A 20230-nucleotide genomic window follows, 5' to 3' on the forward strand; every position below is an offset into this window, starting at 1 on the left:
TTATCCCTTTGCCAAAGATGTGACTTTTTTTAATAACCCATAATTATTGGTTGACAAAATGTTCTAGAAAAAAAAAGCCTAAAAAAAGTCTGTATCTCATAAGCTACTGGATTTCAGCATTAGGACCTGCAAAGGACTAGAATACGCCTTTCTTCATCAACATATACACAATCCAGGGGAAATAGGTGTTTTCTTCCCCGTCCACTCCTCTGTTCCTGCCTGAGGGGGATGTGGCCTTTCCTCTTTTCCTCCATCCCGAAGCACAGACACAACAAACATTGAAATATTACAACTGTTACAAAGTACAGAGAAGTTCTGCCTCAGACAGTGAGCGGGAAACTGCCCTACCCCACAAAAATGAAGGGAAAGAGGAAAACAAAGAGATCTGCTGAGTTCACATAAGGTTAGGCATAAAATTGAGTTAATTACTTTAGTTTTAGAGACTGTGCAAGAATTTAAGCTTTAGCTTTTCTAGATAAGGACCTTAAAATGAACTTACTTGCCTTTAAACAACTGAGAAAGTTAACGATGGGCTTAGAAAATGAAGGCTCCCTACACTGTATTTCCAACAATAGTACCAGTCTCCAGAGAGACAACTCCAAAACAATGGTGGTATTTGTTAAGAGCTTACTATGTGTTAAACATTGAACTAAGTGCTGGGATAGATACAAGATAATCAGATCCCACATGGGGTTCACAAATCTAATTAAGAGGGAGAACAGATATTGAAACCCCATTTTGCAGGTGAGGGAACTGAGGCACAAAAAAGTGAAGTGACTTGCCCCAGGTCACGCATCAGGCGACAGAGCAGGGATTAGAACAGATCCTCCGATTCCCAGGCCAGTTCTCTTTCCACTAGGCCACACAGCTTCAAAAGTAGAAGCAAGATGGATTAATCCAATATCGGCAACCTTACGGCTCCCAATAATAGCCTGCAATTTCCAAGTCCACAGTAAACCGAAGCTCATACAAAAATTTGGACAACAGCAAATGTCTAAGTGTGGGATGTAATATTTTGCTGGGATCAAGCACCACAGAAGAAAGAAAATGGATTTCTTTTTTAAAGGACTAGCAATCAGGCCAGAAAAGCATAATACAAAGGCATAAGTCCTTAAAAATTCTGGGATTACATATTTAGAGAGAGAAAAAAACAAACAAGAATTATATTTGTGAACTGTACACTGCAAAAGAACTCTGTGAAAAAATAGACAAGTTCACCATGAAGAATCAGGACTGAGTCTTTGTTCAACAGAATAAAAATTAAAATTTCGTGTTACTGAAGGAAGAGTGTATCTCTACCAGAGAGGAAAGAATGGCAGCCTGTAACACTGATGACTGCAAATATAAATACCCTAAGGGGGCTCCACAGTGAATAACTATCATCCCAGAAGAACAGATTATGTAACTTCACAAATTTACAGATTAATTAGGGTCGGTCCCTTGAAAGAAGAGAAAGGAATAAGCTAATGAGACCTAAAACAAAATTGGGTTTTGTTATATCTCAAATTCAGAGACTGAAATAGGTCTCTATCATGAGAGGACAGCGTTTAGCTTTGTGCCAGTTAACCTGAAGACCTGGCCATGGTACCTATATTTACAAAAATGGTAGATATGTTTGCCAGTACCTAAATAATTGTTATTTCTTATGGAGGTCTGGGTTTTGGGAGTAAAATTTACTTATTAAATGGTTTCCAAGGAATCAGATAGAACCATATCAACCTCTATGAGCTGTATTGGAAACAGTGAATCCTGATTTTTATCCAAAGCACACAAAAATTGAGGAGATCAAATTCACTGTGCAGATAAAACACTTTTTAAAAAATTAATGATTCCCCTTTCAGATTTGAAGCATAAGAACCTGAGAGTTCTTCAAGAGTAAAAGTTTTGAATTTTTAAAACCTGTCCCCACAGAAGTGAAAGGAAGAGGGAGAAGAGACCAAAGAGGGAGACTGAGAATAAATTAATGTTTATTTTTAGACCAACTTAATTGTTTTCTTAGCAAATAAACCAAGATACAAACAGTTGTCTTCTTTTAATCTAAATTTCTGTTCCAAGCTTTATCCCAGTTACAAATCTAGTCATCAAAATTCCCTATCAGGAAAACAACTAGAAAAAAGGGAAAAAAGTGTGGGACCCAATATTATCAATATAAAAGCATTTTAAAAATTAACTTCAAGCAGCCATTTTATGAACTCCACAGGTAGGACAAAGATCAGTGGTGTTAAGTGAAACTAGTTTCCCTTGGAACAAAATTTAAATTCTCTAAATTCTAATTTACTTTGCTAAAAGTCAATCATGCAAAAATGTACAGCATGCAGAAATGATAGTGGTTACAGCTTGCCCACAGCCAGTCCAGCACTGTCTTAAAATAATGGAAACCTGTTGACCTACGGTGCTAAATACTAGGGTTCCATTTTTAAACTTATTAAACTTCAGTTAGGAAATAATTCTATTCTGACACAAAAGGATCGCCGCTAAATTTCCCAAAACGTAAATCTCTAGCACCTACTATTCAAAATTGTTTGCAAAAAGCAACCCAAACCAACATCGCAAATTTCATTATTTAGCCAGTTTTAAAACAAACTAAAACGGGATTTTATTGAATTAGGCACATTAAAAATGTATCACATGCCTGTGCCTGTGTGTGTACACACACACACAGAGCCAGCCACCCCACCACCACCCTGTGTTTGTGTTTTGCCTCTCAAACCCTTTCCTTTCAATGGACAGAAATGCTCCCTGAGCTAAAGGATGGGGGCAAATAGCCAATCTTTTGCCCAGACTTTCTCACTTTCTTCATTCCCCGGGCCAGCCCCTCAGCACTTATGTACATATCCGTAACGTATTTATGTTACTGCCTGTCTCCCCCTCTAGACTGACTCTGAGTTTGTTGTGGGCAGGGAGTGTGTCTGTTGTAGTGTTATACTGTATTCTCCCAAACGCTCAATACGGTGCTCTGAACACAGTAAGCGCTCAACACAATTGATTGAATCTGAAACTACGCTTCTTAATTTTTGTCTCTGGACTTTTTTTCCTAGTAAATGCACCAGTTCACTGATCCCTTAATGTCATCTCTGAGAGGCCCACACAAACAAACCCCAATAGCAGGAATTTTAAAAAAGCCTAGAGGTAGTAGCTGAGGCTGGGTTTTCCTTGGCATTCCCAGAGGGAAGCCTCAGTGATATGCCGACAGATCTCTCTCTGTCCCTGTGATGCTTCTCTCCCATGCAGAGGTTTTTACATGGAGTGCCTCGTCATCTAGCTTACATTCCTCGGAAAGGCCACAAGAGTGGGATATTCACTCAGATCATTTCAAGAGTGGGAGGGAGGGCAACAAAATACAGTTTAGTTTGGAATGTCAAGAGTTTGTCACTTTCTCCCAGGAACTGGCTTAGACCCTCTTAGGAAACTTTAGGCCCACTCACTAATGGGCCAGGTCTAAAGCCAATTCCTCCAAAGTATGGGGCAAAAACACTTCCATATTCTTCTCCTTTTTTTAAAAAAAAAAAAAGAAAAATGATGTAAAATTCAGTTCTCTTTTGTTTGGACATATGAAATAATATTTAGCAGTGCAGGGGGAAAAAAACCCCACACATTTAGCCCGTATTCCCACATTTTGAAAAGCTGCAGGGAAACCAGCTCTGTACTCTGGGATGATTTTAAAATATACTACAAAGGTTTACTTTATCTAACCAATTTTTAAAACAGGCCCAGAAAGGACTAAGTTAGAGGAGACAATACCTGAAAAATGCTTAAGTTTCGTTAAAAAACATTCCAAAGCTATTTCAGATCCCAGGTGGGAAAGAATGAGGGGATTTTCCCTTTGCAATCTCTTATTTCTGGAAGTGTGACTGCAGAACCCACATCAGCCCAAGTTTTTCGGTTGGGACTCTCTTAAAAGCTCTACTGGCCCTCAACCCAGGTCCTCACACACTTAACATCTGAATGTGTTCTCTCAAATGCAGAAACTTATTAAAAATGTAGCAAAAGAAAATTTTATATGATAGACATCAGAGAAAGTTTAAAGTTGGTTGCCCCGGTTATGGAAGGATAGTAAATAAAAAAACCAAAAGACCCACAGAACTTAGAAATATTGCCCTCAACATGAGAAGTAATGTTATATTACAATAGTTAGAATCTGCACTTACTCTTTACCCCTTTCTTCCCCTTTCGTTCCTTCTTGTACTGTTCCTTCAGTTTACTTATTAGCCCCTGGTCTACATCCCAAACCTCTGCAGTTGGGGACAGGTCATCTTTGTCTACATGCAGCATATTATTAAAAGAAAAAAAGTCAGCATTTGGCAATGCAAGCTGTTGGCTGTCAACTATCATGGCATTACATAATTATCATCAAAATGTACTAGCAGATTATATCGTAAATATATTAAAGGTGCAGTTTCAGTTCTGTTATTTACACTATTCAAGCACCAAGTTTCTCCTTAGTTTCCATATATTTAATCGATACTTGTGTGCTGTATCACAAATTAGAATTGGGGATTCACATTTAAATAATGGATTGACATTACTAGAATCAATATTTGAAACTCTCCAAATAGGATTAACGCATCTTTAGAAAGGTGTTAATAGAAAATAGTCAGCCAGCATTGAATAAGCAAATAAATGAATTTCATGCATACTACCTATGAAAAGGCAGGCTAAGAGTATGTCAGTTCCATTTTGGTGATGACAACATGCATCCTCACACTTTCGGCATGCACAAAAGAGCTCTACTAATGAATAAGCATACTGGTCTAAATACACTGGAACTTACATGTACAGTTTTACAATTTAACTTCATAAATACAGAATAAACGCAAAACATTCACACAAATCAAAACCGTTCAATCGCTTTACCTTCTTCCAGTGGTCTAGGTCTAAGGTTAATAAATGCAATCTCATGGTTCCAATGTTAGACCATTTTATTTTTGAGATGAAAGAGCAGTGAACAGAGGGGAAAGGAAAAATAAATGTGGTGCACTTGCTAAAGAAACCTCAGCTGCTGTTATTGACCTTTAAATAAAACTCTGTGCTTCTTATATTTCTAGATAACTGAAGAGATCAAAGAAAACATACAGAAGCAAAAATTTAAGCATAATTTGTTTGGGAAAACATTTCCTTTCAGAGTTACAAATACTAATATGTTTCCATCCAATTTACTTGGCCTTTCCCACCAATGACACAAACCAAGTGTTTTTCAGTGTTGGGGAAGCAGCTTCAGTTGTATCTAGGCAAGTATTCTGTGAACATTTCTAAAGTCTTGTTTTATTGATTAACTCAGTAGCACGGGGCAAAAATGTCCATCAAGTGACAATGGAATGACTAACAGTAACAGTAAGAAAGCCAGAAAAAATCATTTTTTCGTATACTAAATTAGACATTTTCCACCCTCTAATTCCATCTCAATCATTGATGCTAGTAAGTTGCTTAAAATTTCTCGTGTGTGTGCGTGCATATCTATAATTTAATCTATAGCCTTAAATTATAAACATGCACACACAACTTCCCCATAAGAATGAAAGAATGGAGTGGAGAGAGATGGGGAATAAAGGAGGGGGGCTAGGTTCCAGGAAACTTTCACCAGACAAAAAGACATATGTATATATATGTGTGAATGTATAAATGCACATATTCTTTTGTCTGATTGAAATTTCCTGGAGTCTCATGCTCTCCCTCTCCCCACATAGTAATAATAATAATGGCATTTATTAAGCGCTTACTATGTGCAAAGCACTGTTCTAAGTGTTGGGGAGGTTAAAAGGTGATCAGGTTGTCCCAAGGGGGGGCTCACAGTCTTAATCCCCATTTTACAGATGAAGTAACTGAGGCACAGAGAAGTTAACTGACTTGCCCAAAGTCACACAGCTGACAACTGGCGGAGCCGGGATTTGAACCCACGACCCGACTCCAAAGCCCGTGCTCTTTCCACTGAGCCACGCTGCTTCTCTAACCCCTATTCACATTCATTCTTATGGAGAAATTGGATTTGCTTGACATCATTTTGCCTGGGGTTGTACTTTTCAAGAACATTAATTCATTAAGTGAGGAATAGCTATATTACTAAAGTAATGCATTGGAGCAAACAGTGATTAGGGCCAAATCGAAAACAATTTTTGGAAAATCAAAAACTTGATTAGTTTTCAGTACTGAAGGGCCACTGAATCATCTACCCATCAAAGAGACTTGAAGGTGGAATTTCCTTGACTTTCTAAAACTGCACTATTTTTCCTTCATGTGGGCCATCCAGATGCTCGGATAATCAAAATGTGAATGGATGCTCTACTGGAGTTCTGGATGAATTATCTTCAAACTGGGCTTCTCAAGTCTGGAATTCTGTAACTGAGAAACCTATATCAAATGGGGTGCACTTGAAAAACCAAGGTATTTTGGCATGCACTAAATCATAAAAGCTTTCTGGTCAATCTGCCAGGTAATATTAAATTAATCCACACCAGCATCACAGTTCTAATCGTTAACTGTACCTATCGCTCAATGCTAAAAGATTCCTACCTAAGAAACTTTTAAGTTTAGGTAAAAGTTTGGAGGTGTGCACCTCCATATAAAAAGCCCAAGAGAAACCTGCATCAACATAAGGTAGAAATGAACTTGGCAAATGAAGCCAGTTTCATTCTTTGCTTGTTTTGGGGGACTAACCAAAGCACAAAGTGTAAAACAGCAAACAAATCAAAAGGAAATAAAAGAAAGCATAGGGTGAAAATAAATATTAATCACAAAGTACATTGTAAAAATATGGTACTGTAAAGCAAAGTATATGGGAGGGAAGGAGGAAAGAAGAGAAATCTAAAGTTATGGACTATAAAAAGCAAAAATAAAAGCAGACTAGGTGATATCTGAAATAAGTAAAAATATTTAATAAAGATTTTATTTTAAACAACCTAATTTAAGCTAGAATGCAGAAAGCCTAGATTTTTGAGAGTAATCTAATTAGTCTGTAAACGGGTTCCATGGTTAGGATCACCCAAGTTTGAGACTGGTTTTCCATACAGAAGCTAAGTTATGATGCACAAACAAAATGAGTGGCTACTAGCACTGTGTTATGATAGCCTTTTAACTACAACAGATGTCTAAAGACCTACTTTCGGACTTATGACCTAATCACTGAGCTTTACAGATCTAGGCATACTATGGAATGGCCAGGTTTCTCTAAAAATAAAACAGGCAAGTTTTGTTCACTGTAACTACTGGACACTAACTATTCTGTACATTGAGTTTCTCTTTCGATTAGAACATTCAGGAAATCTACAACAAATAACCCATTTATGTAGTAACTTTACTGTGGCAGTAACTCAAAGGGCTTTAAAAGTGCTCGCTCCTTGCCAACTGAGGCAGGCAGTGGATTGCACTGGTTTTATTCTTTCGGTTTACATGAAAGGATGTAAAAGCACATGTAAAAGTTGGTTGGAAAACCAGGGATGGGCAATTTGGTCTCCTGAGCATTTACTCGGTGCGCATCTAAGACACCTGGCCCATTTATTCATTAACAATGTTTTTAGGTGTTCATTCAGCAGAAAAACTGATCCAATGGTTTTTGTTGCCTGTGTTATTTCAGTATGAAGCATTTCCAAATAAACATTCTGTTATGAGTTGTTTCTCTGCAGTTGAGCACTAAAACAGCTAAAATGGGCCACAGAAGCATTCCTCTTTTTAATCAATGCAGCCAATTTGGGCATCCACTAAAATGTGTTCTATTTGTGTAGAGGCAGCTATGCAATAAATTTTTCTATGAATTTTCATTTAACTTATATCAATATTTTAGACCTCAAAATAAAAAAAATCTGGTAAAATATTGCAACTACAAGCATCTAGAGACACACCAAACCCAAGTTGCACCTATGCTCCAATCGGCTCTTTAACCAACATATCTACAACTAGGACTGAAACTCTCGCTTTTATTCCCTTTTAACTATATGCATCTTAGAAACTCATGTTTAAGAGCTACTGCATTCTAAATCCTGGCATTTGAAATTAAGGAAACGTGAGGTTAAAAAATGTACATGCTTAAAATGTCCATGAGAGAGTAATTCTTGACAAATCCAAAAAACAAAATTTGAAATCTGCCTCAATTCACTTTCAAATGACCAGTGCAGATGACAGAAAATAAACACCCTAAGTATTCAAAATTCTAAGAAATACATAAAGTATTCCAAAATGAAAGTAAATAAGAACTGATTAAAACTAACTATATATGTACCTGGCTTGGCTCATTAAAAAATAAAAAACACTGGGAGAGAGAAAAAATGAAGACTTTTTACAACAGTCAAATTTGCCTCTCCATCTATAAATCAAGCCTGAAGGAAAAAAAACTGAGTGGAAATGTAAACCTGCTGGGTGGGTTAACACCAAATACCCAGGTGTTTCTCAACATGAACTACCTCATTTTATTTCTTCTTCTCTTTCATTTTAGCTACCAGCACACATTCAGCACTCACTCCACATAAAGAAAAGATTAAGCATGACTTAGGTTGTAAGATCTGGGTTTTTTTTCCCCAAACCTCTTACCCCATTCTGTGCCATCCCCTGAACTCCGAGCTTCCCCAGCTCCTTCTCCATCTTCGGCAGTCACTAAAAAATCAAATTCTTTCAGGGCTTCTTCAGTATCAGGGTCGTCAGTGAGGTCAGCAGCTAAGCCTTCATTACCGATCTGTAAATGAACCAGGACCCAAGAAAAACTTAACCAGACAGTACCTTGCAATATTTTTCTGATCATTTTCAAGCCGTGCCCCACTTGTAATGTGGAAGCAACTGCCCATTCGGTTTCTCAGGCAGTCAACAGCCCCACAGTGAGGTTTAGATTTGGAAGCTCTTTGGAAGTATCTACATAGAAAACTCACAGTGGACAGGAGTCAATAAATAGCATTTATTGTGCATGTGTGGCCAGAGCACTGTATTAAATGCCTAGAAGAGCACAAGGAGTTAGAAGACAATCACTGCCCTTAAGGAGTTTAGAATTGTGCCACAGGCTATGCCAATAATAGGTTATTCCTGCAAGACTTTTGCCCTCCTCACCCAACCCCCCATGGATAGCATGTCTTCGATAAAAGTTAAACCTATCTTGTTTCAGAGCAGAAACATTTTTAACTAATAACCCCCCCCCCCAAAAAAAAAGATCTATAGCTGAAATCTAACCAGAAGTTTGGATTCAATATGTTACTGCATTTAGCAAAATCCTTCCACCTGAAGCTCTTACAGCAGGAGACCAAAAGCCATCAATTAAATGTTAACATACCATACAAACACACAGGCACACACACTCTAAATAAACATATAATTAGATCTCTACTTTGTGTTTCTTATTCATCCGATGCTTTTCTTTTCCTTCTGCAATATCTTCAATCATGTCATTTTCCTCTTCTTCATCACTGTCATCTGCATTTTCTAAGAAATTAAATGTCTCAAGGACGTCACCAGAGTTCCTAGGAACAAACAAAAAAATGTGTAGCTTTTTCTGGTAGAATTGAGAGTAACTCAATGGTCCTCGTAACTTGTTTCAAAGCTTTCACTAGAGAACTAGTCTAAAAGCAACTAACTTCTACAAAAAACTAACAAAATGCTTGTGAGGCTTCAACTGAGTGATCTTTCAAAGCTTCTGAGTTTGAAACCACTTGACATCAATCATGAATGCAACACAGAAAGATTTTTTAAAAAAAATTTTGTTTATCCATGGCTCAACAATTTAAAAGAGTTTCTCTAGTGTTTAACCCCCACCAACATCTTGGGGGAATTGGGGCTCAAAATGAAATTCAAACAAACAGAAAGCTCAATTTTTATCCCAAATATACAACCTAAATAGCTCCAATGTTTGTTTTTAACTACAGCCCTCTCACTGGCCCAAGCCTCAGGATGACCACTGATAAAGTAGTCACATAGGCTCATTTGGCTTTCATTTTGAAAAGCCTTGGGTATTGATCCAAATGTACAAAACACAGTCTCGATAAGAAGTAAATGTTACATAGATATCTGAGTACAAGTGGATTTGGATGCTTCTGAACATTTACAAGGCAACTGCCAATGTGCAGAGGGGTCAGGCAGTATAAATGACTGGATTTAAAAAACAACGCAGAATGATGAGAGAAGCAGCTACTGCCCAGAAAGAAGTAACGCCAAGCAGAAATCTGCCCTGCTTAGCCTCAGTCATTCCGAGTGATAAGATCTGGTTTCCAGTAAGAAAATGTCACAAAGAACCAGACCAGAAAAAAGATGATCATATCTGGTCTAAACTGTAGAAATAATTTTTAATGGAAAATATTATTTTCCCATGATGACTCAAATACTCCTAGGCTGCCATGCTGCCTGATCTTCCAGGAAGGAAACTGCCGTGCCCAAGAATGTGTCCACAGTTCAGTGATTTTAACTGGACACATCTACCTAGTCCTACTTCAAGGCATTCAAAACTGCACTAAAAACCGCATCCTGAAACCCCAGGGGCCATCTCTGTCATTCTTCTTCCCGCCCACCACCCCCAAACACAAACTTCTCTCTGCTGCTCAGAACTGTCCTAATGGCACCATGGCTCTCAGTCTGCCCAGCTCCCTCCTCTTCACTTTCCCTCCTCTCCTGCTTCAGCTCCTCCCTTGACCCAGCCTTCCCAACCCACCTCTGCTTTATTCCAGAACCTTCTGTGAGCCAAAACATCAGCAAGATTTTGCACTGTTTCTGCATTATTCCTCAATACACATTTCAATATTATTTCTGAATAAGTACTGTGATAGAAATACACACAGGCTGGGTTTTTTTTCTACCTATTAGCATCTCATTCAGTTTAATTTACTGTAGTTACGAGGGATTCAGATAAGCACTTTAGTTAAAACAGTGAAGGGAGAGATTTCACCACTGATTCACTAAAAAAAAAATTCAACTATGAGGTACCAGAAGTCAGTAATAAACAGGCAAAACAAAACTATTTGGCAAGTTACATAATTATGAAAATATTTACCCCATACCTTTTGACTTCCTGTCCTTTTTGTTTTGCTGGAGAGTCTCCTCCATTGAGAATTTGTTCTAGGTTCTTCGTCTCTACTGAGCCGTTTGGTTCTGTACTGGATAGTCCAAGTAATGACCTTACCCTCTGGGACCGTACATCCAATATTGTGTCTGTATAACCTACTTCCTGAAGATATCTGTCGAGGAAACAGGTATCACATTCAGTTCTTCCCCAAACCACCAAAAAAAATTCTCTTCCTCCCAGATGCCTCCTTAAATTGACAGCTTCTCAGGGTAGGGTCCCAGAGCCACCTGTGCCTGGACACCAGCAACAAATCAGTAATCAGGGATCCAGGATCGCTGTCTCCAAATAGCAGTGGATGGGGTGGGGACCCTGGGCTCCTGCTATTTGTACAGAGAAGGGAAGATGAAATTTTGGGGGCTTGTCGTCCTCCCGAAATGCCATCCTGCTCTCTCTTTCTGCCCTGTGCCTCACTTCCTCCCAGCAAATCTGAAGCCCAGGAGGTCAGGATGGTAATAACTAATCATGGTATTTGTTAAGCACTTACTATGTGCCAGGTTTGTTCTAAGTGCTGTAGTGGATACAAGCAAATCAAGTTGGACCCGGTCCCTTGTCCCATGTGCGGCTCACAGTCTCAATCCCCATTTTACAGATGAAGTAACAGAGGCCCGGTGAGGTGACCTGCCCAAGGTCACACGAGATTAGAACCCATGACCTTCTGAGTCCCAGGATCCCTATTTCTGACATCTGTGTCTCAGGGAAGAGGGCCAGCAGATGGCTGATTGGTGGGTACTTATAACTAGAGTTTAAAGTACCTTTGGGGCCACCAATGGCTACAATTACCCAGAGAAATTACGGAGAAGAATGCTCCCTCGTTTACTAGATCCCACGACACCATTATAGTAGTATCAGTCTCAACAGTATTTATCGAGTGATCAGTCACAGCTACTTATTTACCACTTACTGTGTACAGAGCACTGTATTAAATAGTTGGGAGAGGACAAGAGTATTGATAGACACGACCCCTGCCCTCAAGGAGCTGAGCACAGCACTGTACCAGTACAATAAAAATTTTATAGCATTTGTTGAGCACTTACTATTTGCCAGGAACTATTCTGAGCACTGGAATACATACAAAGTAATCAGGTTAGACACAATCCATTCCCCACACAGGGCTTACTGTCTTAATCCCCATTTTTCAGATGAGGCAACAACTGAAGTGAAGTGACTTGCCTAAGGTCACACAACAGACAAGTGGCGGGACAGGGATTAGAACCCAAGTCCTTCTGACTCCCAAGCCACTTGGGCATGCTGCTTCTCTGCTTAAAAAACATGAAAAAGCATAATATCCCTGCCTTCAAGGAGTTAATGACCAATGGGCTAAACAGCAGGCATAGATCAACAAAATTGCCATGGTTAAGAGTTTAAATATTAGGGAATAAATACATGAGTGTTTGCTACACAATTCAACCTAATTAGCTTGCAGCCACCCCAGCACTTAGTACAGTGTTTGGCACACAGGTATACATTTAACAAATACCATAAAAAAATGAATGTTGGGAAGGCTGATGGAATGTTACTTTGCAACAGAAAATGCCCCACCAACTTATAATAAAGCTTTAGAAAAAGTAAAAAACCCAAAGAAATTAAGAGGTGCAAAGAGATTTGATGTTACATTTGGAACACAATCAATGGTATTTATTAAGCACTTACTGTGTGCAGAGCACTGTACTAAGCACCTGGGAAAATGCAATATAGTAGAGGTGGCAGATGCAATCCCTGCCTACAAGGAGTAAACAATCGCAAGGGGAAGACATTAAAATAAATTACAGATCGGGGAAAACAGTAGAGTATAAGGACATTTTCATGAGCGCTGTGGGGTTGAGGTGGGTATCAAAGTGCTGAGGGAGTACACAGCCAACTGTGCAGGGAGAGGAGACAAGGGAAAGTAAACACAAGGAAGTTTAATCAGCAGTTTACCGGTAAAAGGTGTTACTCACTGTCTTAACAACTGCCTGCCTTGTTTCCAGGTCAGCTGACTGTTTTGAGGCACTGTAGGAACCTCTGTGTCTTTGGTTTCTTCTGAAAAACAAAGAGATGTAGGTAGCTAGTGGTGTCATTTGAGCCTCCTTTTATTTTCTGCACATCACTGGCCCAAGACCTGAAAATATTTCCCTGCATTAGAGGCGCCTTAGAACTCCTGGATCATAGCCCTTTTAAATCTAAAAAATAACATTAATGGGAGGGTGGGACACGCAGCACAATGTATATGTATAGTTGATGAGGCATTCTTCACATTATCGATGCAGGAAATGTCTTCTAAAACCGTTAGTGAAATCCAGAATGATCTAATGGGCTATTTTACTACCCATCATCAGTTCTGAAAACTTGGTTAAGATTCCGTACCCACCAGGCAGTTCCACCATTATGCATCACGTGTGGCTGCGGAACTTGTCAGTTCTGTTCATTACATAAATCTGAAGCGATCCAAAAAAGAGCACAGGTGCCCACATCGGTTTTTCAGAAAAAATAAACTTCCATCATTCAAGAGGACTGATTTGCTTTGAGAGAATTAGGGAAAATGAAAACTCGTCAAGTTTTCTAACATTACCCAAATCTTGTCATTGGTTAAAACTGATCCATCATTAAATCACACAATTAAAATTCAGAAAAAAAGACTCTAATAAGACCCAAGGCTACTGTAGTGGGAATAAGGAGAGGCCCAAATGAGCAGTCTTCTATAACTATGGGGGCTATTCTTCTGGTTTTACACTCAACAGCTTGGTTTTCAGCTGGTCTGCCCCATCTAATATGGGTAAGCCACCAGGCACCTTTGCGACATGTATTTTTATTTTAAGTCTCCAGGCTCCCTCCACCGCAGCTCCTGCCACCAAGTTCCACAGCTCAGAAATGGTGCCTTTGTTCAGAGTCCTGGAACACGTAGGAAGTGGGGAAGGTCAGGGTGTTCCCAGAAAAATACTCTTGGGTTTAGGCAAACAAGGCGTCCTATATCACCACATGGTGCATATGACATCAGTATGTTTGTTACCCTTGGGGCCCAGTATAATGCATGTGACAGAACATGTGTCTTACTGTGTCTGTGTTTTTCAGTGCTGTCAGTGGCCACCCTACCCACAGCCACCAAATGCACTTGGATTCTGCATAAAAATGAGCATGAAACTTACATATAAAGAATAAGACCAGCTGGAAACCCCAAAGACCGTTTTCCTGCCCCGGCAAGTCACTAGATTGAGTGTATTATTCAGAGTCCCGTCTAGTTTTTTAATGCTGTCTTGAAAAATCTAATTTCATTGCTCTAATGTTCAAGGCTGACAAATAGAGATTCCAGTTAATTTTCTAAATGTTCGTCCTGGACCACAAATATGGATCTGTACCCCAACTGATGGCGCCCTGCTCTCCCCACCCTCCTTACGGAGTCCTTACTCCAGCAGACTAAATGTGACTAATACTGGAGAGGTTGCAATGAGTGTGTGGAGTGTGTGCTTGGCCGGGAGCCTGGACATGTTGTTTTCATGGAAGTGAAGTACAGCGCGATGGAGGTGCACAAGAGCAAGCCACCACAAGTCGTCAGTGTAAGGCTGCCGAGAGAGACGGACGGACACACATTTTTTTCAGTTTTATCACGTCTGCAAAACCAGAACATTGCACTAGGGTCACATCACTTTACCAATCCAAGCCCACAGTTACGGGGGCAGTGCATGGGTAATCACTTTTTCTAAACAATATAAAATATGCTTAACCTGTTTTTCCCCTCTCTCACACCAATCAAGAGATACACGGTACAGCCAAAAGATAAAAATAAGCTGAATTACCTGATTCAAATGTTGGCATTTTCAAGTCACCCTGGTTTAGTTCTGTGCCATATTTTAATTTGTGGTATTTTGCCCTGAAAACAGGAAAATAAACTAGTTAAAACAGGAGGAATTCTCTGATACAAAACCTGTACAACTGTTTTAAAATGAACTTGAAAAAAGGACATACTTGGAAGTACCTTTTGTTTTCTAATCTACTTGCTACAAAATTCTTTTTCTTTTATCCCTATCCCTTGTCATTCAGTTTCCCAATTCCCTTTTCTAGCACACTCCCTAGTGGATCAGGATGCAAAAACTGAATTAGCGGAATCTCATGGCAGAACAAGAGAGAGTGGTGATTTTTGGAAACAAAATGGCCATCCACAATATTTAAGTGACTGGTCGGAATCCCTGAAGTATCAGAAAAAGCCACCCCTGAACCACAGAGAATCTGAACCAAAGAAGCATTTATTAGTATTCAAGAGTGCACTATACTAAACATTCAGAACAAGAATACTTGTAATCTGTGTTCTGTCAAGGTGTGTCAAGATGCCACTTTATTCAGTGACACCAATAACCCCCTACAAAATAGTTAGTGGTAGTCCATTATACAAACAACTGTTTGTTTATACCACTTGATGAGTGAAGTGAGGAGTACCCTAGTCACCCAACTTTGGATAATTTTAAAAATTAAATCATAGAAATATTAAAATATACATAAAGTAGTTTATCTTAAGTCACATGGTGTGTTAATCCATACTGACTAGTTTAAAACAAGAGAATCTAATATCCTGACCACTCTGGAACAAAGGCCAAATGTTCTTAAAGAGATACACATAGTCTTTGTGTCTTCTGCTTTGGACATTTTACTTCACTAGACCCAGTGATTCTTGACAGCCAAAATATCCTGCAGGACTTTGCATTTAAAATAAAAAACTAATAAGTATTATAAATACACACTTCTCACAAATCAACAGCAGACTGAGAAGCTGCGTCTGAAGTGAATAGGCAGAAAGCAAATCCAAAGGCAGGTGTGAATTTACGAACATACCACCAAATTATGTAAAAAATTACACTGCAGCTGAATGGCTTCAAACCAGCTCCAAAAATAGAGACTACGCTTTAATAACTAGATTCATTTTCTGTTGACAACACTCTATGGAGCAGTAAGACTCAGACATAAGAATAAAGCTTTAGATTTCAAACCCATCCCAACAGGATTAACACAAAGCAAGGAAGGCATCAAAGAATGAAAATCTGGTTCATTAAAATCAAAAAAAGGAGGCTGAGGGAAAGAATGTCACAGTTTAAAGTAGAACAACCTACAAATTATGAAATGCTATGGCAATACACCGTTTGCTATAGCAAACTACAGCAAACACTACAGCAAACGGTATATTGCCATACCATTTCTTTATTAAATCCATAACAAAGGCCCTGCAGCCGACTATACACATAGCTTAAATGAGTCTTCTAGAAAGCACTTAATTTTTTCCCTTCATATTCATAAAATTAAAACAGATAAGGAATAGTAAAGTTGCTTTCCATTCTTTCAAGCATAGGAGAAAGTAAAACATACATACCTTTCTTGTTTTAATGCATATTCTAACATTTTTATTCTTCTTACTAAATCTTTCTTCAGATTTTCCTGACCTTTCCTTTCCCCTTGCAAAAATGCTATTCGAGCCTGGAAAAAAAAAAAAGAGTGACATTTTCTTTATTTTTTCCAAAAGTACATAAGTAGATGAACTGCGGAAGGTAAATCTTGGGTCATTCACCTGGCACAACAATGACATGCCAGAAACCAGAGCTTGATAGAGCCTAACCGGTCTAAGACTGGGTGAATGAACTGAGAGATTCACTTAAATTATATAATAATCCATACTGCATGGGCAATAGTCGTAAATATTCCCTCTGACAGCTAAAAAATCAGCTATACTTTATACACAGTCTCTCATTTTAATGTTATTGGTAATTACAGATGGGCTCCTGGACAAGAAAATGTTTGCTATTTTCATTTCCATTCCCAATCTAACAAAAAGGATGAATGGAATTATGGTCCAAGTCACAGACTAGAAACGCTGCCCATATTAAAACAAAATAGCATTACCTGCTTCAAGAATTGTTAAAATGAATATTTTCAAGTGTTCTGCCCAAAAAAACTTTTAATTGCTCTTTTTCCACTTGAAAGAGAAACAAAGTTCTTTTCAAATAAACTCACACTCTACCTAGAAGTAATGGAGAGGAAAGAAAATGCCAGAAACCCTTTCAGAAAGCGCAATTCAAAGGTAAGCAACACACTGTCTTGTCCAAAGCAAATCACTTTTTGGGCAGAAGAGGATACACGGCAGCGTGGCCTAGTAAAAACAGCAAAGGCCTGCGAGTCAGAGGACCTCGGTTCGAACCCCAGCTCTTTGCCACTTGCTTGCTGTGTGACCTTGGGCAAGTTACTTAGCTTCTCTTTGTCCCAATTTCCTCATCTGTAGAATGGGGACTAAATCCGATTCCCTCCTACTTAGACTGTGACCCCACTACGGGACAGGGGCTGTGTCTGATTATACTGTATCTATTCCAACACTTGGCACATAGTGAATGCTTAAATATCATAATTATTATTATTACATAGCTTAGCTTTTCTCACTTCCACCAACGCCCCCTGCACCACCCACCATACTCCTAGTCCTAAAACCTTCTCAGAAACTTGTCCGTGGGGTACTCTCACATTTTCAAATACTGGAACATTTTCTCATGCTTTTATTTTTCATTGTTGCAATATGAGTGTTTTTATGCTATCACCAAAAATGACTCCTTTGGTGATTTTCTTCTTCCATGCGCAGACCAACCTAATACTGGACTTTTCTGTAATGCCCTTAGCCTTGTTTAAGTGACTAAAATAAACGAGTAAAATAAGACACTAGCAATCTGCCAATTATTATAGAAGTGATTAAACCATGAGAGGAACCCACTATAAATAACTTCTCAACTGCCTGGAAGAAATGCAGAGGGAGGAACTCGATCCCTTGAGGTTTCTTCTCCTTATGATTTTGCAAAACCAAATCCAGCAAGGTGTCAATTTCCAATACCCCAAAACAACTTTATAAACAGGGAGCTTTCTTTCCTAGATTCTCAGGATGCTCGGCAATATCAGAAGTAATTCTCATAGCATATTCCAAAACGGTCAGCACGGTCTTTCTCCAGCCCTAGGAGGTTCAAGGCCCTGGCCTAACATGCCAGAAACTAGAGCATGAGAGCACCTAACAGGTCTTAGGGTTGGGTGAATGAACTGAGAGCTTTGCTTAATGACGCACAGGATTAGGTCTTCTCCCCTACCTACCCCCAGTTTATCTTGATTCTCCTATCTAAGAAAAGGGGCAGGGGGAAAGGGTTAAAGGGCTAGAAGACTTTCTAATTGAAAAGGCTAGGTTTTCCTTTCTAAGGCACGCTAAAAGTTGCTTCGGGGGGAGTAGACGGTATCGCCTACACAAGCCAAAAAGCCCTCTAAAATGGGCCCTTTCGGTTCCTTCTAGCAATGACGACCAGTCCTCAAAACTTCCTGGTTTCCAGCCAGTCACCCCTTGATCATGTCAAAGTAGAAAGAAAGCTATGGAAAAAAAAACAAAACCCTTTAACATGGGATACTGTTAATCTTAGTACCAGATATGGATTTAGTCAGTTGAGTGAAATGAAACTTTTTGAAGCAGGGCAGACGTGCCCAGGGAAAGGTGTCAGATGCGCTGCCTCCTGGCTCACAGCTGTCAGCTCTCCAATCAGATAATTGCTTGTTTCAAGCCTTCAAACCTAATGAACATTTCATTTCCCTACCCCATCCTCTCAAATATACACGTTATGTTCCATCATCAGTGCCTATGTACCAGTAAATACTGGCACTAAGGAAAAGAAACAATTCTGTAAACTTCTGAGAAGATACCCCAGCAGTGCCAATATCTGACAAGCTTACTGTCACGGAAGATTTCAACACAAGGAGCAATGGTGCTGAAACTTGGGAAAAAATTTAAACCACCACTCCTGCTCAATAGATATGCTGTTTGTTTTTAATAACTGACACACTATTCTGCTAAAGAGAAAAAATACCCTGGGTGGACCAGAAACCTGAGCAATTGGTACTTTACTGACTACATTATTGCCTGATAGCAAAACCTGAATGACAGTCCTATCACTTTTGGAGGAGATATGCCTTCAATAAGGCTTCTACTGATGGGGAGAGTAATTGTCCTTTAGATATGAAAAGGAAGGGCATTCCAGGCCAAAGGCAGGATGTGGACAAGAGGTCGGCAGGAAGACAGACGAGAGAAGTAGGTTGACAAATACATCACACAATAGTATCCAAACCATTCCAAAGACTTTATGCTGAACTAGAGAGTGAAGACTCTTCAATAATGTAAGAGTAACATTATTGAAGCGTGAAACCATATGGGCCTCTAACAATACAACTAGTGAATGGGTGTGTCTACAGTCCTCAAAGAAGTCTTTAGAATTACAGTCAATATCAAGGGTTGTTTTGACATTAATGACACAGAAATCAAAGTATTTTTACGGCAAAGCAATAGACACATTGTCAACAGCTTGCAGTTCCAAGAATAGCGCAAGAGAAACGTGTAACAGGTGCTGGGATGAAATTGAACCTCCCGAGTCAAGCACACAAACAAAACCAAAGACCCTCTAGACTGTAAGCTTGTTGTAGGCAGAGAAATGTCTACCAACTCTGTTCTACTGTGCTCTCCCACATGCAGTGCAATGCTCTGCACACATTAAGTGCTCAATAAATACCATTGATGACGATGATGCTGTATGTATTTCTGAAGACTCTTTAAGGACGCATGCACACCACCACAGTACCACTGAAGAGCAAAGGCGGCTCCACTCAACATAGGCAAGGAAGGAATCTTAAAAAGATGGCAGCATTATATTGATTTCCTTCCATACCTTCAAATTATATAGATGAAGTCCTACACAAAGCCATTAAATTTGTCAACACCCCAAGGCTTAGTAGTCATCAAGCAACATCTCCACAACATTCAGAACCATAAAGAACAGCAAAGCTATCAAATCTAGTAGGATTCATTCTGAGACGAACACCTAAGATGGGGATGAACTGCTCAGGTGCCTCCACAGATTCTTACTCTACATATGGACTACTGAGGACGTCAGAGGACCTGAGTTCCAATCCCAGCTCCACCATGTACCTGCTGTGCGACCCTGGGCAAGACTTCTGTACCTCTGTTCCCTAATCTGCAAAACAGGGATTCAATACCTGTTCACTCTTTTACTTGGACTGTGAACTCCACGTGGGACCTGATTATCCTGTATCACCATCAGCGCTTAGTAGGGTGCTTGGCACACAGAAAGCACTTAAATGCCACAGTTATAATTACCATTACTGCCATCTTCAAAAAAGGGGATGTTTTACTCTGAAAAGGCAAGACCACTGGCAGAGTTG

At 39.4% G+C, this 20230-nt stretch overlaps 1 protein-coding gene across 2 annotated transcripts in view; it reads right to left on the reverse strand.

The window, feature by feature from the left end:
- The window catches only part of STRN3 (striatin 3), a 69616-nt gene that overhangs the window by 19559 nt on the left and 29827 nt on the right, over positions 1-20230 (reverse strand). For both annotated transcript variants that reach the window (XR_005453944.1, XM_038756857.1), the window contains exons 2-8: positions 16356-16459; positions 14794-14867; positions 12961-13042; positions 10959-11135; positions 9299-9431; positions 8518-8659; positions 4149-4259 (exon numbers count right to left, since the gene is read on the reverse strand). Coding sequence is in view for 1 of the 2 variants with exons in the window: in XM_038756857.1 (XP_038612785.1) it covers positions 4149-4259; positions 8518-8659; positions 9299-9431; positions 10959-11135; positions 12961-13042; positions 14794-14867; positions 16356-16459 (823 nt within the window). In the remaining variant the exon portion in view is untranslated. The remainder of the gene's footprint in view (positions 1-4148; positions 4260-8517; positions 8660-9298; positions 9432-10958; positions 11136-12960; positions 13043-14793; positions 14868-16355; positions 16460-20230) is intronic.

This window comes from Tachyglossus aculeatus, chromosome 14, assembly GCF_015852505.1.
Source record: "Tachyglossus aculeatus isolate mTacAcu1 chromosome 14, mTacAcu1.pri, whole genome shotgun sequence".
Classification (NCBI taxonomy): Eukaryota; Metazoa; Chordata; class Mammalia; order Monotremata; family Tachyglossidae; genus Tachyglossus; species Tachyglossus aculeatus.